This window comes from Maylandia zebra, linkage group LG22 (assembly GCF_041146795.1).
Source record: "Maylandia zebra isolate NMK-2024a linkage group LG22, Mzebra_GT3a, whole genome shotgun sequence".
In the NCBI taxonomy this organism is placed as follows: Eukaryota; Metazoa; Chordata; class Actinopteri; order Cichliformes; family Cichlidae; genus Maylandia; species Maylandia zebra.
In genome coordinates, this window is record NC_135187.1 from 20,248,957 (window position 1) to 20,275,097 (window position 26,141).

General features: G+C 41.4%; 1 protein-coding gene across 2 annotated transcripts in view; it reads left to right on the top strand.

Annotated features, from left to right (window-relative positions):
• The first annotated feature begins 1,204 nt into the window (after window positions 1–1,204).
• ctnnal1 (catenin (cadherin-associated protein), alpha-like 1) overlaps window positions 1,205–26,141 on the top strand; it is a 57,936-nt gene continuing 32,999 nt past the window's right edge. The window contains exon 1 of one of the 2 annotated variants that reach the window (XM_076878863.1): window positions 1,205–1,443. Coding sequence is in view for 1 of the 2 variants with exons in the window: in XM_004547983.3 (XP_004548040.3) it covers window positions 2,718–2,813 (96 nt within the window). In the remaining variant the exon portion in view is untranslated. Of the gene's footprint in view, window positions 1,444–2,346; window positions 2,814–26,141 lie in introns of those variants that run through there. The other variant, XM_004547983.3, reaches the window with a different exon arrangement.

Genomic DNA, 26,141 nt, shown 5'->3' on the forward strand with positions numbered 1-26,141 from the left:
CTGTTTTAAAAAAATGCAAGGGGAAAAAAATCCATCAACATTCCACTACAATCCTCCCTTTGAAATCCCCAAATTTCAATCTACTTATCCAGCAGGGGACTATGACTGAGTGCACTCATTTTACATCTTGTAGACTGCGAAATCACTATCTCTTTAGCCTCAGCAGTTCCCGTCCCAGGAGCTGTACGACCAGAAGGAATGATCCAGCGAGAGAGGGAAGTCAGCACTTCTAAAGCACGGGAAGAGACAGTAGCAGCTGTTAGCAACACAATCACACCACGCACAAGCATCTTTTATTTAATGAGCAATACCTTTGGACTGTGCGAGACGAACATACACATCAGGGACTCCCTGCTTATGTGCCGTTTCAGGCAAATTGTCAAAAATGGAGCATGCCTCAAAGAGATTAGAGGCAAAAGAGCAAATATTGAACATTCCAGAACAAATGAGATGCTGTTTAGAAAAACAAGTCAGTGTCACAGCTCAGATGTGGCGATGACAAAAAAGGGAAAGAAACAAGAACAGACACGCAACTGCGTTTGGTTGAGATTGTGTACTCGAAGCTATCCGTCTTGGTGATAACTAATCTATTTCAGTCAAAATGTTACAGGATGTATCATATTTCTTATCTCAGTCTTCCACTCGAACTTAAAAGCTGTGACCAGCATAATTTCAGCCAAAACGAGCTAATACACCACAATGCAAAAAGGAGCCCAAGTGGAGTTTATCGCCTTATCAGCTGGAAAAGAGCCTCAGTGCAGATTACCAAGAAACATACAGATACTATCTAGCTGGTAGTAGAGCCATTCATCAAGGTGGAACAGAACCTTGTCCACACAACAGCCAACCTACTTGCATGCCTTCATAATGATGCATTGCAAACGTGTGTATTTGTGTGGGTGTGTACATGTCTGCTTGTGTATATATGTGTGTATGTGTGTGGAGTGAAACCAATGTAAACAGGGAGGGTTAGACTAAAGCATAGCTCTGGGGCTTTAAATAAATACTGGCTAGGCCTGACAGTGGCAGACACATACACTCACACAAACACAATAGTTGTCTCCACTGCTGACACAAGAGTGCCAGCCAGCCACCATAGGTGATGATAAAGCAGGCAGCAAAAGACGTCACTAACAGTGCCACGGTGCTTATAAGCCGTATCTGGTCTCTGCCATCTGCTGTGTTTGTAATGTGAATCGTTTCTCACCACTTGTCATCCACTGACTGCACTTGTAAAGTTAGAAATAGCTTCCGGACCTGCTTGAGGAAACTGAGAATTTTGGCAGTCGTTTGGTCGGCCTCGGATACAGGCAACCATAAAGTACACTCGGTTCTGTTCTGCGGATACAAGTCACCAGGTTACGAAATAAGAAGAGGCATTACAAGGATGAGACGTTTCCTCCTCATTTCGGAGTGTGAAAGAAAAGATTTAAAGAGCCTCAGGTTTGTAGAATTCAAACATAGGCTGTGATCTGTAAAAGGACTGGACATTTGGGAGATACATCTGGGTAAGTTCAGTAGAGATACATATTTTGACTCTCTCTCATGGCCAAATAATGAAAAGCAGAGGGGGGGAAAGGGTTGTAAAAGGAAGTCAGCAACACCTCTAACTGAAATGACTGTCATTAGTGATGCAAAGCTTTCATAACTAAATTTTCAGTCATTTATTAAAGTCTGAGTAGGAAATACTTGTTTTCATTGTAGGAATTCAGGCAGATCCAGACAACAAAATATCGGCGTTCAGTGCCGTTTAGCTGATTTCCACCAAAATAAGGAGGCAGAATTAAAACACAAGAACTTTACTGCAGGCTTACCAATGCAGTCACTCGAGATCCCTTTTTAGTTTCACAGCCTAGAGGACATCAAATGGTACATCATGAAAATGAATGTTTTCCCTCAAGACAGACAAAGGGTAACATTTGTAACTTCATAAGATCCCAGTCCATGTGCTTTAGTGCTGCCTGGCTTTAATTGGTATATCTGGTGAGGCTTTCCAGAGGGAGAGTAAGGCATTCTCACACTCCAGGGGATAACATAGGATTCTGTGTCTCAGAGATCAAACCAGAGCTGTGGTGTGAGGGAGGCAATGCCCCTTCCTCTCTGATGCCCAGAACCATGAAATCTCCATTCAATAGCAATAAAAAAAAGTACATTTACATCAATTAATGATACATTTCCCTTTATAATGTCCCTTCTGTTGCACACGAGGCGCACTATAGATCATTTTGAAATGTAATTAATACTTAAATGACGTAAGTGTAATTGCCACGTGCGTGAACACGTACTGTATATTAAAACATAAATAGCTCGTCACTGTGCAGTGCACGCAATGATGAACTGCTCAGCGCTCCCCACTTAAGCAGTCAGCAGTGAAAACCCGACTGCGTGTGCGTGCTCTGTGCGTGGTTGCCCACAGTGGTGTGCTGCAGTCCGCTCCCTGCCGTAGTTGAGTAAAGTACATGGACATTAGCGGGCGCAGCGGCACAACCACCGAGCTGGAGTGGATTAAAACTGCGTGCGTGCGTGGAGAGCCACTCGACGACCGACTGCGAAACCCCCGGAGTGTAATCCCAAGTCCGTTATACCAGTTTGCAAATGCGAAACAGCAAAGCAGAGGCTGTCGGTAAACTCAGTTAGTGGCGTGCATTGTGTGTGCGTGTATGTGTGTGTGAGAGTGTGTGTCAATCAGGGAGAGAGGGAGAGAAAGCTCGGCGGGAATGGCTTCATCTCCGTGCGGCAACAGTAACTTTGATTCCGGTCTGGAAATCAAAACTCGCTCGGTGGAGCAGACGCTTATTCCTTTAGTTTCGCAGGTGAGTACTCCGGAAACCTAAACCGTGACGTTTAGTTATCGCATTCGAAGCCCTTGTGCTCTCAAACCACACTTCGACTTTACAGCTGTGTCGAGCACATGACACCGATTCTGTTGTTTACCTATTTGTGCACTGTGTCTGCAGTGCGTGCTTCCTTCCCGTGCTGCGTTTAAAAGCAGTCCCACGTGCGAATAGTTTATCAAGTTACGACACTGTGGTAGTCCTGTAACTGTTGTAGAAAACGGAAAAAGTAACGATACTCAAAGTTGTCTTAAGTTACAAAGGTGGGCACAGCCAAGTCTGAGGAAAATAAGCTGTGGATACGCTGAACGGGTAACTTGGGAAGTTTGTGATTTACAGAATTACATAACAGACTAGAATAATGCAGGGTAGTGAAACTGTTCACACCCAGAAGGCAATAAAATGAATTATGATGATGGTTCTTTATCTTTTTGAGACGATCACAAACTCTCCAGGAAGTCTTCACACTCTTCAGAGAGTAGCCCAGAAGCCGTAAGTTTTCCCTGAAGTCCTCCTTCGCTGTTCCCGAGCTGTGGCTCTCTCTTCTCTAATTGAGCCACTTTGAAGCACGTGCTTTGTTTTTCAATAAACACAGGAAAATGAAGGACCCACTTAAGGCCACTGCACTCCCTCAGCAACTCTCCACTCTTACACACTTTAACAGTCCCCGGATTAAACAAAACAAGGAGCTTAGGTCAATAAGTTAATGAATCGTTTTACTGTATGTTGGTTAGAAGCTGGAGGCTGTTTGGGCCATTTTAGGCTTTAATTTGCATGACTATCTTCCGCTCTTGTTTCCAGCATGTCACAAAAATGGGGAAGTCGTCTGCTCCTGAATAGGGAAGTGACCACTAGTCTTATAAATGCTAATATCCCCCTGTTTTGTAGGACAGGGTTGTGGTTTTCACATGAAAGACAGTGGGAGAAATCAGCATCTCACTGCTGGGTGAACAGAGTCTGGATAATACCACACTGGGAGGCCCATGACACTGTCCCTGCCCCTCCTGTGCTCACTGGCAACCTGCTTCCTCCCTCTCATTGCACAGGCTCATTTGAAAGATATAAGGTCATCCTGTCCCGAATAGATATGGGTTACTTATCAGAAAAGGACATCTGTTAGAGGGATGTGCTTTCCATGTAGTATGATAACTCAGGGCTAAATCTGTGCGAGCGTATACCGGCAGTGCAAGCAGGAGTTTGGGGAACAATATTCACACTAAGTACTGCTGTAATAATGCGCAAAAGTGTACAATAAATGTCCCATCCCTTGTGTTAGTGTAATATTTGCTGTCCAGCAAACTTATGGTGCACTCCTGCCTGCTGAGTTATTGGCTGGGCTCCCGTCTGTAGAGGGGTAAACTGTAATATGCATTCAGCTTATTACAGTCCATAGAGGGCCTCAAGGACAGTGTTTCCTAATTTTCTTTTTTTCTCAGTGTAAGGCCTGTCCCCATAGCAACAGAGCTCTGCAATGCTGAAAGAAACCACATTTTCAAGGACCGTCAACTCCATATGTAACATTTTGTTGTTGTTTTGTCATAAGATCAAGGTCACTGTTAACTGATACACAGGTTCCTCTTTGTGTGCAAAAATGCACAACTTTTCCTTTTATTTTTATTATTATTTTTTTTTTTTTAAAGAAATGATTCTGAGCATGAAATGATTAGTCTATTTTACCGAAGTAATAATTTTGACAATCTGATTCTGACAATGGATGTTATTTGAATTTAGATTATGAAATTAGACGTCCTCTGGGGGCTTAAGTCAGCCTTTTCTGCTGTTTGTGGAGATGCAATTGATTCAAAGAATAATTGCTGAAGGTAGAAAATTGTTTGTATGATTCTGATTTCCTAGAAATAGTTTCCATAAAAACCCCCAACAAAAAACGTATATTATAGTGAACTTCTTTACGGAGTCACTTAGTTGGATTTTACATGGATTGCTTAGTAAATCTCAAGCATTAGGTGTGGTAGTTTTTTTTTAATTTTTTTTTTTTACAGATTGTAAATAATCAGATAAATTGAATGAAATTATAAAATTTTTTAAGTCAAATCATTAATTTTGAAAGGTCATGATGGTTATTCTGACACTGGTGGTTGTAAATATGTGGTTTTTGGTGTTTGTGCACGCTAGGACAGTGCTAGGTTATAGTTCGTAACAATTGGGACTCTGATTTGAGTAATCGTGACCAGCTAGCCTTCATTTTCTGTCTAAAATGCAGTGAATAGAAAAGCAACAAAGCTGCTGTCTTGTCATAATTCAAGAAGGACCGTAAACTTTATTCTGATTGTAAGGATGGTGACTTGCAGGTGTCACGTATGATAATAAACTGCTTATTGAGATTCCACAATGAATGTGCAAAAATTATTGGCAACAAAACAACTGTTAGTATTCTAAATAGTTTTTCCAGTAAGAAACTGCTGTTGTAGATTACAGTAGGTACGCTGGAAAATAACGGCTAATATATTTGCAAGAACTTCACCGTAAATTACAGGAAAACAATCCTGGACACTTGCTGTTTATGTGTGTTTTTGTATATGCACTGAATGAGAGAAAAAGAAATCGCTTTGCGAGAAAAGTCAGTAGAAAGGCTGATGGTTAACCCAGCTGTGATAATAAAATTACCTGGCTTCAGGTGTGTATGATAACTTTGTTAACGGCGTTATGTGACATTTCTGAGAATGAGTATTGCCATACATGTGCATCAATTGAATTAGTGTGGGCTGTGCTCTGCAGCTTGTCTTCTTAAGGAGCGTTGTATGCATGCGCGTGTGTGTGTGTGTGTGTGTGTGGATCTCATAACTATCAAAGCGGAAATGAAAAAGCAGTGTCAGTCTGAGAGCCTACGTTTGATAAGGTTTTATGTTGTTTACTCTCCCCTTTTATTTTTTAATTATTTATTTCCTCTCCTCTCGCCTTGTTGACGTTGATATCCTCAGGCCTCTGTTATCAGCTTCACTCCCACCAGGGTGTAATTATAGGCCAGGGAAACCTCCCCGTCTTGCACTTCATACATATACACAAACTGGATAGATGCACGCAGTCCCACCTACGTCTTTCCTTTTTATGCATACTGATTATTTTGTGTATGCATTTTTTTTTTATGTTTGTCTGGGGTTTTTTTTTTTTTTTTTTTTTTGCACCAGTAGGTCAGAGTCATTCCCAACTTTCCAGCTGGTCTGAGATTCTGCAATTTAAATGAGTCCTGTTTTCTTAATGGACCACCTGGATGCTTTCGGGCTGCGTTCTTTATCATTTTGACCAGTTCCTTCCTTTTCTCCTTCGACTTCTTTTTTTCAAACTACAAAATGCATTTTCTTGATTTCTAAACGACACATTCTCCTATGTTAATACAAATTTTGTAATATGCTTTGCTTCACCTTTGCCATCGGTTTTGTATTCAGGGACATGGTGAGGCTAATGAATTGCTCTGGTGGTGGTCAAAATGTAATGGCCATCATGCAGAGAGAAGGGGAAACTAAAGCAAACACGTCTGCTGTTGTGTGTGCGTGCTACCTGTGATGTGGCCTATAGCCAGCTGGAAGGCAATTAGCAATACTCTGGATGCTTTTTCCTTGAGATCCGATTCCTGTTTTGAAGTGGTAATTAGTGGGGGGAAAAAACAGTTATGTTCCTGGGCTTTTATAATTGAGGTGTGTTTTCCTATTAAAAACGCAGCAGCCCAGTCTGGGTGCGGACATGGTGGTCCACACTGATGAAGTGTAAAGGTGCTGTTTTGAAGCAAAGACTTGTGGGAACGAATAGGAGCTTGGGAATAATCTCTAAGACTTTGATCAGATTGGTGTACGTTAAACACTCGTGACACCCTGGCCTTGTGATTACATAGCTCAGCTGTCTCCATCATTTTTCTTCAGGCCCGAGCCAGGAGTTTCTTAAAAGATTTTCTCCTATAATTGGGCCTGGAAAATCCGTTCTCTGTCTGCGTTTGTTAGCATCGACTTTGTCATGCTTCCAGGGGTTCTGTGGTGGTTGCAGTTTTGCTTTCTGAAGTGTTATAGAACACTGTGGGGGGGGAGAAAAAAGCTTTCCCGTGTTCTTTTTGCTCTCAACCTGGATTGAAATGGCATATTTATCACCCAAACAAATGCTCAGGGGAAAGTCGGAGGATGTGATTTTTCTCAAAGCTTTGCCATTTTGCCATAAATTTCAACATTAAACAAAAAAGCTGACAAAACACGCTTCATAAACATACTCCAAACTTAACGGCTTCGTAAGCACGGCCATCAGTCAAATTTCCGTTCCGCCCTCTGGAAATACTGGAAATTGAATTTTACTGAGGTACGAGGCTCTATTTCCTTCCTAATGTTCCTGGTCCTATAGTAGAGTGACATGACAAACGTCCAGGTAGTGAAGTTGTTTTTTATATCTAGACAGAGGCATTACTGTTGCCATGAGCCCTAACAGATCTCCGTCCTCGAGTCGTATGATGATAATGGAGACAAATGGGTCCCTGGCATGAAAGTAAAACCACATGAGGATAGCAACGCACTCCAAGCTTGCACGTGAATACACACTCATAAATCAGAGCATATAAATATAACATGATTGGGACAACATATGCCTTTATTGTATATGTGGGAGATGGGTGGGGAATTCCACAGTGGTTTGAGCGTCTTTGTATCTGTGTACTCTGATGTGTGTGATTGTCTGCTCACGGATAACAGAATCTACACAGATCTGTGGTGGTGGGATTGTGGTTTTCATGTGTCATCGTCTGTTTTGTGTTCTGCTGCTACAGGTTGTCACCCCGTCCAAGTTCAACCCACTGTGGTGGTGACTAAAACAGAACGCCTGATAACACAATTTGAGAGCAACCTTTTTTCCTGTTACGTCAGTATCAGTGAAAGATGCTGATTAATGGCCACGCTATTTACACAAACACTCCCAATCACCAGTGTTGGGAAGGTAAAATATATTCCACTACAGATTACAGAATACATGCCCCCAAAATGTAGTTTGTAACATATTTTGTTAAGTTACTCAATGCAAGGAACGTATTCTGAATACTTTAGATTACTTGATATAATGTCATGCTTTTTACAACTACATGAATGTACTATTGCTGTGTGATTTATTACTATTACTGAAGGTTACTTGCCACCAAGCTAACATTGTTAGCTGAGGTTAGTTCATAGACTGCTTTCCGAACTGCACATGATTATTTGCAGCTAGCAGGTTTTTAATGTTATCCAAGTCTAACAGTCAGCAGTCTATGAACTAACGCCAGCTAACAATGTTAGCTTGGTGGCGGGTAGCTTTTAGTAATAGTAATAAATCACACAGCAATAGTACATTGAAGTGGCACATAACCCAGGTAGCTACCACAACTAAAACATAATAGTTGCAGTAGGCTAGTGAACTTACTTTCAGATGTTTCTTTGGGTTGGAGGTGGAGGCTTTTGACGCTGAAAGTAGCTTGGTTGCTGGCAAACAGAGTTTGCATTGCACGGTCAGATTTGGCCCATCCCTTTTTTTTTTTTTTTCTTTAAATGTGAAGTGGTGTCAGAATTTCCAAGTAAGAAATGCATTCCTGCCTGTACACTGCTGGCTCTGGGTCCATTGTGTAACTGATGCCACCAGGATTAACATGACGCTTACATTAGAGCCTCTAATTCCGACAATGCGTGGAATTACCAGAATTAGAGAGGGGATAGCCTAACATATGAAACAGGAAAAGACCGCTGTGAAATCCATTTATTTCAACAAAGTAACTGTATTCCAATTATCATCTTTTTTTGGGTAACTGTAACGGAATACAGTTACTCTTATTGTGTATTTTAAATACGTAACGCTGGTACATGTATTCTGTTACTCCCCAACACTGCCAATCACTCATATTTCCATACAGTATATTAGGGCTGTTCAATATAACGATATATATGGGATGACGATATAAAAACGTCTATAGTTTCATTTTACGCTATCGTTGTTTCGTGGTGTCACAAAATAAACAGTTTACAGCAATATTTTTTCATTGTTTTGATGGTCACTGTAGTGGCTATATTAATTTCTTAAAGTTATCTCTTTCTCTTATATTTAATATAACTACACTACGGACGGACAAGCGCCTGTTTTTATGCGTTGTCGTTAACAACAACGATGGTAAAACCATCGCGTGTCCGCTCGTTTATTTTCCACATAAACCTTTCACAATAAAGCTCAAGATCCTGTTGAGACTTTTCAAAATAAACTGAATCAAGTGAAAGAGTAGGCAGATTATTTACAGATGAGGAGTAAAAAAGAGCCGCCAGGTGCTAAAAAATAAACCTTAGACTCAAACGTTAGAACAGGCTTTTCCCCACAGCACGCTGTGTAATAAATACTCACAAAGAAAACTGCGGCCGTTACAACTTATTTCTAAATGTATCGGTTAAAACACTCGACTCCAGGTACACGACGCCCAGCTGGAAACACTTCATGAAAGTTGAGCTGCCCGAGAGTCACAGAATTTACAGAAAATGTTAAATTTTGATTTTATATCGTTATCGGGACGATAGAATTCTTATATCGGGATATGAGATTTTGGTCATATCGCACAGTCCTACACTATATACCCTTTTCCCCTCTAAAGAAACTGGGAGATCGTGCGGTTTTGCAGGTTGGTTCTACACATGGGCTCTCAGCTGGTTTAAAGATCTAATATATGAATTGCAGTGAGCCTGACTCGCATTATTGTTGAATAAATGACGCTCTTTGGCATGTCCTTGTTCAGCAGTAGGAAGTAAACAGTCAACAAGCCTGTTTCATCAAAGTGAAATGAGATGCAATTCCACTCGGCTCCCCTTGTTTTCTAGTAAAGTGGTTGCATTAGGCAGCTAACTTTGTCAATTTGGAGAATCCACATTCTCTCTTCTGATGATTAAATCCACTCTTCTAAGCCTCCCACCCTGACTCATATTCACTTTTCATTGCATTTCTCTAACACAAACACACACTCAGTGTCATGTAAACACACATGTGCAGAGCTTAAATGATCGGTGTTTCCCCCTTGTCCCCTCGAGCGGTCTTTTCATTATTGCTATCAGGGGAGTCATTACAGATTGCTGTTCTCTTTAAGTGCAGATAAAAGGGTCTGTCTTACATGTCGAGCCGTTGACCTTTCCTCGGTTAATATACTTCCAGACGAGAAAAGTGCTTCTTTTTTTTTGCCTGTGTGTGTGTGTGTGTGTGTGTGTGTGTGTGTGTGTGTCTTCATTTATGTGTGTGCGCACCTGAAACCTCCAAATAACCTGGCCCAATGGGATCAGTCACCTAGAGGGAACAGCAGAGTTAATTTAATGGTGCAAGAAGGCAATCTCACGCTCTGCAATTTAACTTATTTGAAAGGTGAGGCTAATAGCAGAAGGTGCTTTTAATTGTCTAAGGAGAAGCCACTGCCTCTGACCGAGATGTATGGCTATATCCTGAAGGCTGATAAAGTATTGATTAAGCCCCTCTCCCATCATCAGTCAGCCTCAAATTGCTTTCATTCAGTCTTTCATTGACCATCAAATGAAAATGGGGAACAGACTCATTTTGTCAGTTTGTGAAAACTTGGGTCCTAGTTGTCTGCAGTAACACTGAGTGTTTGGTTTTTATCCGTCAAGGTTTTACAATTTTCCGCCGTCAGATTCCTGAGAGAAGAAGTGACAATAACAAAACTGCTGTCAGTGGATTCTTATCTCGACTAACCAGGATATTATTTTTGTAAAGATATGTTGCCATGCATTTTTTTTTTCTTTTTTGCAAATTACTATAAATTTTTTAAAATTCTGTTATCACCGCAACTTCCCTGAGCTCACTGTTAATATGATCTGCCACCGTGTTCACGCACTGTGTGTGAATGATCCTCCAAGACCTGCAGAGGCTCTTAGGTGCTTATTATTCCTGTTTAATATCAAGTGATTGTCTGGCCCATTGCCGCCCTGTGCTTACAGTATATTTTTCTGAGTTATGATGATGAGGTAGTGATGGGACATCTCATAAGTATGAGCACACAGGAGGAAATCTCTCTGTCGGTGAAGATGTGATGCCTAATGTGGCGTGATGTTTTGTGTTGTCCAGCCTCACACCCTGCGGATTAAGATGGATGTATAAACACATGGCTGAAGCACAAACAAGGACATATGTATTAAGAAACCTCACAACCGTTTCCTAGGCTCTCATTCTGTAGCTGTACATAAGGAATATTTTACTAAAATAGCACAGATACAGGTTGAATAGCTTTCTCTGTTTTTTAAACTGTGCTCGCTAAGAAGTAAGATATAGTGTTGCTGTACATGCTGTTAGGACATGCAGACTGAAGAGTGAGACAGGACAGGCCTCTTACTGTAATCTTGTAGGCATGCACTCTCCTATTTGCCTTGTCATGTACTGCTAGAGATATGACATGATATATCTATATTATCTGCTGCCTGGACAACCGCAGGTAAACACACCACTGTTTGGCAGGCAGCTGTTTGTTTCTTGTTGTTTTCCTCTTTGTGTGTCTGTGGCTGAGCATTGTGATCATTCTGGTCTTGAGCCCATGACATTGACCTGACAGTTTTACACACTGTGGGGTTTAGAGGTTAAGCTCTGCAAATCCTGGTTATGACAGGAACCCTTTCTACGTTTCCAGGTAAACCATTGCACCATCCTATAGTTTCATGGTAAGGGTGACGTCTTTATATGAAAGTGGAGGTTGCTGTCACTGAAAATATCGCACCAGTCAGTGTTACTATTCCTTTCTGTACTTGATCAGCCGGTCCTTGTCACGATCTTCTTACCTCTGTCCTCCTGGCTTGCATTGTAAGGAATGTAGAAATATCTCAAAGTGAAAAACAAAACCAAGTCTAGGAAACGAAGCAGTCTTTAAGCATTAGTTGGATATAAGTATAATTATCTTTTTGATCATGTATTATCTATAAAGGTTTTCTGACACTCATCCCAGAGCTGTCCAAGTCTTCCTGTTTGTTCTTCTCTCCTTCCCCATCAGCAACATTGCTAACTTTACCTCCGAGGAATCCTTCAGCCTGGCTTGTATGTGTTAATTGCTTTCTTCAAGCGTCTTTGAACTTCTCCCCCCCTCGATAATGAGTTCTTTTAAAAAGATGAGGTTTGACATGATAGAACAAAGACAGTGTGAAGGGCACAGGGAACATAGAATACCAAACATTTTCTGTAATTCAGAACAATTTCAAAGTTGCCGTGTCACCTTTGCCATCACTTAATGTCTGCACTGTTTGATTAAAAATTGATTTTTTATTTTATTTTAGTTTCTTTGTTAATCTTTTGATTACTTAAATGATAAATTTCACTTTATGCTAAATTGGCAAGCATGCCACTTTTAATTTAGTATTTAGTATTTATTTATTTATTGTCATTGTCAAGAACAATGAAATTGCGTTTGGGGCTTCCATACAACCCAAAAATTCAGTGCGATATCACTTTTAGTGACTACTTCAACCTCAAGCAGTCGTGTTGAGTGACTGCCAGATCACCTCACTTTGTGGGGTGATTCAGGGTGTGTCTGTAAGGAAGTATCAGTGTGTAAGATGCTGTAGCACCTCGTTTGTATGTCTTCCACCCTTCCTCTGTTGCTCTGCCCAATTTCCTGATTTCGTTTTCCTGTCACACCCCTTTCTCTTTTGGTCTTTAGTTCTGCCTTTAGCCTTGTGCCTGTTTTCTTCTCACCACTCTCCACTTACCTTTCAGTTTTCTAACTATTAATCTCAACTTCTCCAGAGAGTTAGGGGCTCTATATCACCTCATTAATTATGCAGCTTGCTGAAAACCTAGCTAGAGGCTGCAGGTATAGCCTCAGCTGAATAGCTCAGCCCAATCATTTCTTTGGATCTTTCCCTCTTTCTTCTCTACCGTAAAATGAGACGCAATCTTCGGGACTGCATCCATTCTGAAGAACACTAATGGGAATAGCATGTAACCAGCTGAGCCAGATTTGGCCGTCTCTTTCTCTGACATAGAATGGATGAAGATGATGCTATTCTTACCACGTTTTGTCTGAGCGTCACATATCTTCAGGGGAAATGTTTTCTGAAAGGAATGCAATGTTGAAAGCACAGCTGTAAAGAGATAGGATCTTGGACATTTTGAAAAGACTTTGTATCAAGAATGGGTTTATATAATTTTAACTTGCAGGATTGAGCTATGTTTGTAATTGTCAGATTTCCATGGGCTAACTATAATGAAATGGAAAAGCAATACATTCCCCTGTGTCAGTTTTGGCCGGCGGTCATAGGTTCTGTCCAATAATATGACGTGAGACTGGAGTAAAAGACCTCCATGGATTGGCACTTTATTAAAGAAGGAGCATGATAACAGCACAAACACTAACTACAACTAAACCAAATGGCTTCCTTTTATACTCTACCTTTTCAGGTGAACATCCGGAATAGCCCAAGTATGGGGGTTAACTAATCAACATGAAAACATAACCCTCCACACAAACAAACATACAATAACATTAAAGAACATCACAAACATATACATATTTCCAACACATACTATAAACAAACCAATAACATAAGCTTCACCCATTTCTATCTAAATTAAAACCCTCTTTAACCATACTCCCTAACCTGGCACATTGGTCTGCTCCAAGAGCTCTTAAACAGGTGATTGAGCCTCTTTTGCTCCACATCCTGCAAGAAGCAACCAGGACAGGTGAGTACCTTTACAAGTTCTCATTTCACATATGTTTAGGTTATTGATAAATGATTAACTGCAAACAGCTCTAACTTTGGCTCTTCTCCGACACAGGTAGGATGGCCAGTCCCACTGTCTCTTTTCAGTTAAAAGCTGTCAATTTAATCATATGTCAAATAACCTAATAAAAGACTCCATAAGAACTAATGTGTTTTCTTTATTACCCTATTTTAAATTCCTAATCCAACAATTAATCACTAACAATACCCCCCTGGTCTCCATTACACCCTGCCTCTCAAGCAGACTTTTATCCTTTTGATGAGCTCCAGTGCGATTGCCTAATGCTGCGTTCACACTGGAAGTGATGTGGCGACCGTATAAAGTGAATGAAACTATGAGCAAAAATACCCACTGGCGGCACAAAGTGGGAGGGACCCAAGATGAACTTTTCTCAAGTTATAAGTCAGCCAATGAGAATGTACCATACTGCTAATTGACAAATGACCTTATAGTAAATGCATTAATAGGTTACCTAGGCACCAGGAGGCTAGGATGTCTGTGAGCGACCAGCTGTCAGCTTCACAGCAATGCACGACGACTGAACCACTACCAGTGTGGGTACAACTTTAGACTACAGCTGGAGATGGTAGTTCTTGTTCTGTGGGCTCTGTGTAGGAGCCCATGAAATGGATAACCAGCTTCTGAATGTTCTGGTTAGAGCAGAACGTCTGTCAACAGGTGCAGTGGATAAAAGTGGCGTACAACAACATCCTTTCGTAGAAGCAGCAAAAAGAAATCAAGGACCACCCCAGCAATCTCGCCACAGCAGTCTGATTAGCAGCGCCAAAAACTTTCAGAATAACAGTGAGGCATCGATGGCAGATGGCATTATCTCAGTTGCATGAAAAGTAAGTCCCCTATACACTCAGGTGGCTATCAATATACCTGGGCAGCCTGCCAGGTAAAGTTCGTGTGCGGCAAACACTCTGACACCTAGCTCTTGGTATGAGGAAGATGTTCTCATCTTGTCACCGTTTCTAGATGACTGGAGCCAGCGGGTGACAGCTGGGGCCAGTCAGCTGGGATTCATAGCCCAGTGTGTACATGTGTACTTAAGAACACATACACCCAGGACCAACACCTATAAATAAGTTAAAGTCACTCTACTCCTATAAATAAAGTTCTAGTTGTTCTGGGCATTTCTCTGGATCTGCTATCTGAATGACTGAAAAGAGCTCTTGATATGAAAACTAATATTAAAATGTGAGTGTGAGAGTTAGTGATTTTAGAAAAGAGTGTTTACTGCATCGTCAGTAAACACTCGTCTATGGGTTGCAGGTACTGGTTCATGTTAATGTCGTTTGATGTTTAAATTCTGCACCGATGGACCTCAAACCACTTGAAGACATAGGTATGTGTCATGTAGTGAAAGCACGTTCCCGAAGCCCCTGTGAGAATGTGTTAGGGAGTCTGTGTGTGTCACAACACAGGCCTTTATACAGCCTGCAGTTAGGGGGGGCTGCATTCCTTTAAGGGCTCAAGTTTCGAGCTCCCACAATGTGCGTGTGTGCATGTGTGTGTGGTGTCTGAAATTGTGCCTCCATGTTCTTTAAAGGGCATCACGACTGAGGTCAAAAGTCAAAGTCTCAAAGGGCAAAAACCTTGATTCTGGCTGGTATGCATGTGTTTGTCTGCCCCCCCCCCCCCCCCCCTTCATTCATCGGTGAATCCTCCAGCTCAGCGTATAACGTTCCGTGTTGTGGCTTCTGATGTTTGGTCTGACACACTTCATTGCTTTATTAATGCAGTACTTCACTTTCTAAAGTCCCTTTCTTCTCACATGTCAAACCTTCAAGACAACATTCTTAGGAATTTATCTCCGTCTGTTCGAGAATGTCTCTTGCTCTGGGGCTAGTTTGTAGCTGCGTTGGCTTTTGTCTACACCTGACAACTCGCATTTCTAAATGCTTCCTTTCATTTTGTAAGAAGTTGACCCAAACCCTCCCCCCCCCCTCCAAAAAACGCAGTAGCCCAGAATTCCCAGAGGTAGCTTGTGGAAATCATTTTGGTGGTTTTCATCAGATTTGACCTTCAATAGGCAGCTGAGAAATGAAGCACATTTTTCTTTGTCACTTTGCTTTTTCATTCACCAAAAAACAAGCCGTGATTAGTTTCGGAACAGACCAGTGTTTCTGACAGGTGCATTTGGTCAGCTTCCCCTGCTCCTGCAGAACATGCTGTTGCTGAGTGAGGCCGTCACAGAGCCTGGTTAGGCCGCTTTCACACACTTTTCACTGCACACTACTACTTGTATTAGTTGTCCATTACTTGTAATTACTTGTAATTACCAATTATGATGACTGATGGAATGTTTTCCAGGCCAAGTTGGCAAGCAGTTCGGATTTTCCTGTTGAGGATTTTATACAATTACCCAGTCATTAAACATGGCTCAGCATGAGGACAACCTGAGGGGGGTGACTTTCATGTGTTTTGGTTGTATTGTTCATAACTTCGGGTTTCGTAGGGGGGCAGTCGTCGTCATGCAACACCGCATTCAAGAAAATCACCCAAAGACAAATATTAGCTGCAATGTTCCAGGCTAAAAAATAAGTCAACACTTCTAAGCAAACTCTCCTGTCTTTGTTTTACTCGCAGGATGTTGGTTTGCGAGCTTGTGATGATGTGAGAATATAAGCTTTAATACCCCTGATTGTTTTGGGTTATACTCGTGGTTTCATCTAAATAGATGTTGCTTGATGATGGATCTGGAGATGTATTTCTAGCAGGTTGCTTACGGTTATTATTCCAACTTTTATTTTCCTTGTACACAAGATACTCATCAATCTTTAGTGGTGGCTCAGGAGGTCTTGATTGAGATAATTAAAGGGCAGAATGAGGACTACGATAAAAGACTCATCAGGAGTTGGAGTTTGCCTTTTTCATGTGCTTTCAAATGTTTCAACAACAAAGATAAATCTTAGAGGGAAGTCAGATGCAAGGACAAAGCAGATACAGTGCTTAGGGCCACGTTGTGTTTGGTTTTTCTTTTTTTCTTTTTTTTATGGGTTCAGAGGTTTCAAAGAAAACAATTTGCCACAGTCCATTTGAATTTCTACACCCTATGTTTCTTTTGAAGGTGTATGTAGGGTGAAATTGACTAAAATATTTAACTTCTAGGAAGAAAATTGTTTCCATGTTTGACTTTGTGCCACTTCTCTGCTGTTATACCCGCTACAGAATACCAGACAGCTTTTAGACTGCAGGTTTAAGTTATTTATCAGTTGGAAATTTTGGTCTGTTTATGCACACCAACAACGGACCATGTCTGCAAATGAAGACATCCACTAAAATGGTATATATATATATATTTTTTTACTACTCCTTGATATGCAATGACTTGCCCAAAATGAATGTTACGAAACAAAACAAGACTTAGTGTCTAAGCAAAGGCTTCTGAGCAACACCGTCTGGAATTTCTAACCTGCTTCTGGATGTGAAAAGAGATTGAAGACTTCACATTTAGATATCATGAGTGATGTCTCGATGGTTTTTTTTTCTTCAGTGTTTTGCCGTCTTTGTGACATTGACTTGCCAGATTAAATAACTGCTGTACTCTGGTGAGGCTTTCTTGGGGTGGGGTAGGGAGGGGGTTTGGGGCCATGGGGTGGACGTCACTATGAAACTCCTCGGTCTTCAATGGAACAAAGAGCTCAGTGTAGCCTGGAGAAATCTCTAGCTGCATATGGTGTACGTTTCCAAATGGGTGGGATCTCATCTGCATTGCCTCGCTGCCTGAGCCAGAGATGTCTTTGATATTGCATCTTGGATGTTTTGCAAAAACGTGCTTAGATCAAAGATATCTGTGCTGCCAGGCTGGCTGTCTTGGTTTTACTTTGATAACAGCTTGATCCATGTAAAAACAGTTAGATCCAAGTAATTAGCGTCATTGTCCGCTATTCTTTCTGTCTGTTTTGAGTTGGTTAGAAGCTGACACGGCATGGTTTACACTCTGAGACTAGGATATGCCTCCTAGAAGCTTTCAGTAGATGAGGCTTTTGGCCATCCTTTTGATGTAAGTAGGAAAATCTAAGCTTTTTTTCTCTCTTTTTTAAATTCATCCAAAATATATTTGTTATACTATTTGTAAGTGGTAGTCTGTTACAGGTGTGCCAGCATTATGATGCTGAGAAAAAAATACTTTAGCACCATTCAGGCCGGAGCCACTCTTATAAAATATGAAAGGAGATATGTTTTGATTTCATTATTTAATATTCTTTTGAAAGAAGAACTTCATCTGCATTGTGTTTTGCTCAATAATAAAAGTGTCTCTCTCTCAGCTATAAACTCTCAGATGGTTTTAGCAAATTACTTTTTGTACTCTTTATGAATACTGCTTTTCAGTAGGTGACTTTTTTTGACTCCCCCAAAACATTTTTCACACTTCACTTGCAAAAACCTGAATCCACTCTGCATCACGTAGGACAGAAAATGGTCTCAGTAATACTGTACAGATGTTACTGAATAATTTATCATATTCACATGTAAGCAGCATTCAGTATGCGATTCAATCTTGAAACTGAGGGTAGGTGATAAAACTGCCTCCTGTTATTCCAAAAAAAGCAAATCCGAAGCTTCAGCTTGGCATAAAAACTCAGAAGAAAAATGGCTACATTGACACTGTTTTTATTATTATTCTTTGAATCCTAATTTATGTCTATATGCAATATGTCTTTGATACAGCAGTTGCAACACATAGCACACACTCAGATGCACAAAAAAACCAAAACAAAACACTGCTCTTAGTAAAGATAATGAGCTAAATGTTAACCAGCGTCGCTACCCGTAAAGAGAGATGATGTCCTAATTGCAAGTCTGTGGCACATATGATGGTGTGAATTTGTCCAAATGAAGCTGTAAGGAACTTTAATCTAAAATTACAGTTTTGTAAAGTCAGCAGTCTCACGAATCCCAAGCCTAGAATAGCTGCAGCTATGCCCGTGATGCTAACGATTTCCCAGACTTTATGCTAACTAACTGGTGGCTATAACTTCAGTGCTCTTAATTTTGATATGAAAATATTAAAACTTATAGTTATTTTATCTATACAAACAGTTGATTTTCTTCTACTTATCCAGTTTAGGGTCAGCCCGTGACCACACCCTACATATGTTGGCAGGCTGTTGCAGAAAGACACCGAGCAATCTTTGGACTGTGGGAGGAAGCCAGAGTACCTGGAGTGAACCCATGCAAACACAGGGAGAATGTGCAAATCGAACTCTGCAGTAAATTCTAATGGCTCCACGTGCACAGCAGCAAAGCCAGCGCAAGGGGTCTTTTCATAACGTGTAGCTTTTTAAAATCATTATAAAGGGTTTCACTTTTCAGTGAGGCTGTGTGATTAGGGGGCAGGGATAGCTCAGTAGGTAGAGTGGTGGCTTCATGATCGGAAGGTTAGTGGTTTGATTCCCCTGAACAGCTACCCTGAGGTACCCCTGAGCAAGGTACCGTTCCTGCTCCCCGGGCGCCCAGTGGCTGCCCACTGCTTCACTTGAGTGAATGGGTTAAATGCAGAGAAGAATTTCCCCACTGGGATCAATAAAGTATACGTTATTATTATTAATAGCTGACAATAAATTTGCAGATTAAAAAAAAAAAATACTATTATTGTGCTGCGACTGTAAAGGGTTTCAAAGCAAAACAAGGTCGTGAACCACAACAGCACTTTGTGTCATGGTCTAGTGCTCTACAAACCGAAGGGATCGATTCCCTTCTCTGCTCTCCTTCCCATCTTGGTTAACCTTGGATTGTGGTTAACAGAGCAAAAATTGATCCGCAGCTATGGTTTGTTTGTCTACCCCCCAGCAAGGACTACTGAATCAGAGGTCACTCTCCACACACTGCCTCATACACTCTATTCTCTAAACTTGCTCTTAATGGAAAAAGAGCAATATCTCTCAGAAAGTTTTCAGATAATGTAGAGTTTTTGGCTCCGTGCCTCCTCTCGGTCATATCTTTTGTGTTCCTGCCTTAGTTCTCTACCCTTTTCCTTATTTACTGTATATCCTCTTCATTCTCCTTTCTATCTCTTCATCACAGCTGTCCATCTGTTTCTCTCCCAGGTTTATCATTCTCTCTTATCAGCTGCTGGTTCCTCTAGACTTCCTGCACCTCATATCAGCCGTACTGATTACACTGTAGCAGCGCTTTGCTTTCAATAGACTATGTGTTACTGTCAGTGCATGCACAAACAAACCAGAGCGGTGGGGTGGGGTTTCATTTCTCTCATAGCTATGTTTTCTACTTAGTTAAGTAGTTCATCTACTCAAATGTCAAGGAAGCACGTTAGCACTAAGCAGCTTAATAAAGGTGTAAAATGGTCATTGGTTTAATAACCTTTGATTTGCTTTGGTTTGTGGGGGGAAAAAAAATAAAATTGTCAACTCACAGACTGCCTGAACCTCAGAGTGACTCTGGAGAGCTCTGTGCTCAGCCCACTCAATGGGCCCCACTTAAGACTTGATAGATTTCCCATTATTTTTAGACTGCAGTGATGGAGTACCAGGTAGCACACACCCATTTCTGCTTTCCTCTGAGCTTCTTGCTTCCTGTGTGGAAGCACTGCCCAACAATGGCACACAAACACTAAGCCAGTCTGCTGCAAAGCCCCAGAGATAAATGCTTCTTCATGTGAAACAATCACAAAAATGTAATCTGGAAACCCCGGGCCATGCTTCCATCCCTCTATTTGGAAATCTGTCTCTAAGAGGTTTCAGAGCAGCTTTGAACACTTGAACCGTGGCAGAACACGGCGGATCGATGCCAAGCAATAATTCCAGGCAATAAGTGGGATTATATTTGTCGTTTATTTGACAGTGAATGGTCCCTTGGAAAATATGAGCTCAGTTTATTGGTTTGTCTACTGTGTGCCAGCCATGCAATCTATTCGGCTACTCTGCTTTCCTCTGCATATTCGCGGCCAGACAGATCTGATTAACTGTCACACTGATACAATGTGGACCCACTTGCTCTTCGTAATCATACCAGCTGCAAAATAAGACGAGAATCCAAAGATGTTTAATTCTAACATTTCATTTTTGCTTTGTTTAATTTTGGGAACATGATAGAATAATATCAAAGGGTGTGAAGAGTGTTGTGGTAGAAGGGACAGATGTGTTCAAGGTGGGGGTGGTATGACATCAGGGATCGGCTCTGAGACGCTTCTTGTTTGAAATGGTGATGGACAGGCTGACACATGAGGTCAGGCAGGAGTCTCATTGGACTATGATGTTTGCACACGGCATAGTGATCTGTAGTGAGGGCAGGGAGCTGGTAAAAGACAACCTGGAGTGCTGGAGGTATGCTCTGGAGAGAAGAGAAATGAAAGTCAGTAAAAGCAGGACAGAATGTATCTGTGTGCGTGTGCGTGCGTGTGCGTGCGTGTGCGTGCGTGCGTGTGTGTGTGTGTGTGTGTGTGTGTGTGTGTGAGAAAAAAGGCAGACAGGTAAAATTAAAAAAAGATGAATATGCAAAGAGCAGAGGTATTGAAGGTGACTGAGTTTAAATACCTGGGGTCAACCATCCAAAGCAACAGACAGTAGGTGGAGATAAGCGTCAGGGGGGATTTATGACAGAAGGATAATAATAATGATAATAATAATAATAATAATGGATACTTTATTGATCCCCATGGGGAAATTACTTGTTTTTCTCTGCATTTGACCCATTCACTCAGTGAAGCAGTGGGCAGCCCACTAAGCAGGCGCCCGGGGAGCAGTGTGTAGGGACGGTACCTTGCTCAGGGGTAGCAGCAGGAGTGAAAGGGATGATTTACTAGAGTGTAGTGAGACTGTTATGATGCGTGGTTTTAGGGAAGGATTTAGAAGGATTTTATCGGGAGTGACCAGAATGAACATCAGATAGACAGCTCAGGTTGAGAGGTTTGGAGTTAAAGCTAGAGAGGCAAGGCTGAGATGGTCTGGACATATGGACAGGAAGGATGGTGAAGATGGACCTGCCAGGCAGGAGGAAAACCTCAGAGATGATTTGTGGATGTAATGAAGGAGGACTTGCACAGGGTTGGTGTGACAGAGGAGGAGGGAGAGCGAGATGGAGGTAGGTGATCCGCCCAAGAGACCACTAAAGGGAACAGTTGAAAAAAGATGATTTATGGAACATCATAAATGTAGTTTTTGGGGGTTGTTTTTGAGGCAGAGCCAAAAAAAAAGTTTTAAAGAAATCTGTGTAGTCAGCATTAAAAATATTTTTGATTGATTCACCCCCTTGTTTAATTGCTTCAAGTTCTTTGTCCAGTTAAACATATTTGCATTTTTTTTTTATTGTATTCAAAGGGCTCCCTGCAGAGTCAGATAATCTAGCCAAGGCTGAGTTCCTTTCACACACAAAAGCTGATGAAGCGCTTGCTGTTGTGCTCCGAAAAAAACAAGTTTAGTTTATAAAACACAATGTGCCAGAATACTGATTCAATTTCTAATGTATTTGTACCCCTTTGCTGTTCACATATGTTTCGCACATACAGTAAAGGGAAATGTTTTAATTAAGTTATTAAATGTCCTGTAAAGTACCATGTTTCCTCTTGCATGTTAAAGCCATCAGGCCTCATGGATATAAAAGCTGTGCGACTTTGGTGTTTTATTAGTTTGCTTTACATCGAGCCTACCCACACAGCTAAGACGACGGTGGAGAAAGTGTAGGTACAAGTCTGTCAATGTCTCTGAGTGCCCCAACAAGAGACTCGTCGTCAGCATGAAAAAAAAATTTCTGCAGAGATTGACAAATTTTATCACTGCTAAAAGTGCTTCCGTTAAGGAGCGAGTAAAATGTATGCATACTTATGCCAATAGGATATTTCAGTTCTCCTTTTTAATGCATTTGCAAACAGTTGCTGTGTCATTATGTAGAAGGGATGAAAAGAAGAAGAAATACTTTTGATAACCGATTGGAACATAAAAGTGCTATAATGCAGAACAACCATCATGTTAATCTTCACGAATGCTTATCCTAGGAAACAAATGCAATTTTGGTACATTTTGAAATGTAACATAGCAACCTAACATATGAGTGCGCCAGTCAGGAAGAAAAGGTTAGGAAACGAGATGAGCCGCCGCCTCGGGGCGTTCTGTACGGGGTGCTAACCCCCGCAGCACACGTATTCCTAGGCTACATCCCCCAAGTACACTGGGGGAGGAGGTGAACAGTTGAGACAGCCGAAGTGAGTTTGACCCAACAGTTACACTATGTTCAGATCACCCCTCTGCTCTCCTTGGTTGACCCCACTCGCTGACTTTCTCTTTGTCTCTCTCCATTTCTCTCTCCCTCCCTCTCTCTCCGTCTCCCTCCCACCGACTATCCACCGAATTACGTGAGCAAGAGGAATGAAAAGATGTATTGTGTTCTTTTGAATGCGAGCTGCGTGTGTTTGTGTTCGAGTAGCTGCCATCCTCTACCGCTATGCAGACATTGCGGCCTTAGCATGCTACAGTGGTCAGAGGAGAAAGGGATGTGTTTTAAGCACCATTGTATTTACCGCCCTTTTCATCATGTCATAAGTCCAGTGTTGCTTGCAGTGCACACAGAGGCTCCATTTCAACAGTCACACTTGTACACAAGTTATTTTACTCACTGAATCATGTGGAGAGTGGAAGTTAGCCCAGTGAAATTGCAACGTACACTCTGGTTACTGTATAGGTTTTGCATCAGAGTCCAAGTTGGCAAACTGCGTCCACTAAAACTACCATTTAGACAGCAATGTCGCTTTTTTCTTCTGTGCAGTCTTGAAATGGAGCCATCTGACTACTTTACAGTGATGATGAAGACACACCAGTCTTTAATTATCAAAAAAGGGTAAGAATTACCTCAAAAAACAAGAGATTGGGAAGGTTAGATTTATTTTTCACAGCTGCTTTCTTTTAATGTGCAGACAATTTTTTTTTTTTTTTTTTTTTTTTTTTTTTTCTGGAAATCTGAACGGCATGCGATGAGAAAAGGATTCGATGAACTGTTTATATTCATTTTGCAGTGATGGAAGCTTCTAGATGACATGAAAACTGCACTCTTAATTCAACTCCAGACCATTTTCACGATTTTTTTAAAAAAGATTTGTAACAAGAATATATCATATATTAGCACTTTTTTTTTCCCTGACAAAAAAACCATAAAATAAGAGAGCCTGTGACAAACACACTTTGCAGACATGATACTCTATTGTCCTTCTTGAGCAGCTGCTTAAACGCAGTGGGATGCAGCTAGTTTTTATTCATCAGCGATAACCTTTCTCGCTGATGTTTGCTGTGGATTCAATCTGTCTGTCCACATATTCAAATGTCACCTCTCATTGCTAAGCGAGAGCTTGAAGGCCAAAGAGTGCCCTTTTCTCATACAACTCAGATGGGGTACAGTCTGATGAAAATCCAACCTCATTCAACTGCTACACTGTATTCTGTTCAGGTTGTCTTTACTGTCAAAGAGCCCTTCTTTCTGTTTGCCTGCCTCTGCATCTGCAAGCCTCATTACGCCCCCACTTCTCCCTGTCTACCTCCATCAGTGTCCCCGCATGCTTGTCTGTCTCATCAGCTTCATCTCTGTTGGCATACATGAGCGAGTGGGCTACGGTTCATGCCATGTTCTCGTCTTCTGACTCGTGACCTTCGTCACTCGCGTCTAGACTTTAATCAAACAAAGGAAAGTAACACAGTGAGTTACAGATTTAACAATTTCGACTGACAAACAAGAAAACACGACTGTGTAAAACAAAAAAACCCAGCTTATTAAAGCTCGCTTGAGCAATAATAACAGAATTATATAAAAATACACTGAGGGAGCCCTGGTATTCACCACAACAGGGAATGCTCAATTCAAAGCCAGTTTGACAGGTTGTCAGCTCAGTTCAGTATAAACACTGGAAGCAAGGGAACCAGCTACATTGGCTTTGTCCGAAAATAACAAAAATCTAAATACTGGAACCTTTTGAGGACAATTTGTGGAGGTGAGAATCGGTTCTTTTGCTAGAACCAGCAACTTCCCTTCGGCCTTTTCTGGTTTCTTGCCAACATAACAGTACAAGTACAAAAGTTCAGGAAGATGCAGTTATTTTACAAAATTTTGAACTGTTCCGTCAAAATGACCCGAGGCGCCAGGTGTAAAAAATCTTGATAAATACTATGGGCAGCAATCCAATACCAACATTTACCAACATTTACTGACTCTATAAAATTGTACTGTAATTATTATATCTTTAGTATGACATTTTATGGCTTACATTTGTCATTCGTGAGGGAATTGAAATTTTACCAGATGTTTTGGTATTCTGTTTGGCTCACTTCAGAGGCCGGTTTTAACACAGTCTGTTTCAGAAAATCTCATCTTTTCCTGTTGTTGTAATCGTGTTCCTCTGTGAGCTCAGTGCCATCTGGGAATCCCTGTGCTCCCACATCGATGGAGTGTAGGGATCCCTCTAGAGACACAGTCACGCTCACAGTCTTGTGCTTTCGGCCCGTGAAGTACATTTTGTGACAAGGGAGGCATCAGCGGGCATAAACTGAGGTTCTGGTCTGAAGGCTGCCGTCTCGGGCTTCGGGAGCTTTTAATGGGGCCACCAAATCGAAGTGATCTGAAGTTGGTCTCCGAAAAAGATTTCCAAGGTCATAAACCTGTAGCTTTCTGCGTGGCCTCTGCAAGTTCATTACAGCAAGCACAGCTGTGTGTGCTGATAAGACCTACTTTTTCTGTCACTTTGTTCTCCTCTGTTTCTGTGGCTGATCTTCCCCTACGCACTTACATGTTATAAAGAGTAATAATGCATATCTGTAAGTGACAGGTATATAGTATGCATCTCTACCAAATAACCATGGACGGAGAGACAGATGGATATTCCAGCCTCGATTCGAGGGCTTATTAACTTCTTTAAGCTGCAGTGTTCTTCCTCGCTTCTGTTACTTTTCCTTACAGTACAAGTGGTTTGGGCATGGTGCCAAAATAAGGCTTTAAAAACAGCATAAAGATTAAAATTTACACTCCTCAGGGTGTTATATAGCACAGACAGACTTGTGGTACAGTAGGTGTGATGGTTCCTGCAGGTGTGTGTGTGAGTGTGCTAAATGAAAATAGCTCTGCATATGCAGTCTAATTCCCAAAGAATGCATGACTAGTCGAGACTACATATGGATGTGGTTTAGCTCGGCTTTAATGCTAAATTGAACTGCAGCCTTGTGGTTGTAATTTAACAAAGTCCACCACAAAAAACTTCTGGTGCGAAAGGTGAATTTTGCTGCATTAGCTGACTCTGTAGCGCTTACTGTTGTATTTGTAGGCAGCTGTAAGGGATTAAATTTAGTGTTTTTATATCTTTGTTAGACGTGGGCATGACGCGTTAATGCAGAATATTCCTGTTAACTGGCCACTGGCCATTGTTTAGCAGTGTTTGTGTTTAGTAATGACCGGTGCTGTCCTGAACACTGTCCATATCCATATGGGCCACTTTCCCAGTCAGTGTGCGTGTGTGTGTGCTTAGTTTAATCACTTGTACATTGAAATCACAAGGGATGAATGTGCATATGCTGTCTAAGTAATGTGTTAATGCAGAGTAAGAGTAGGATGGTGCAGTTATGCACATGTACGGTGTACCCTTAAGGATGCAGCTTAAGC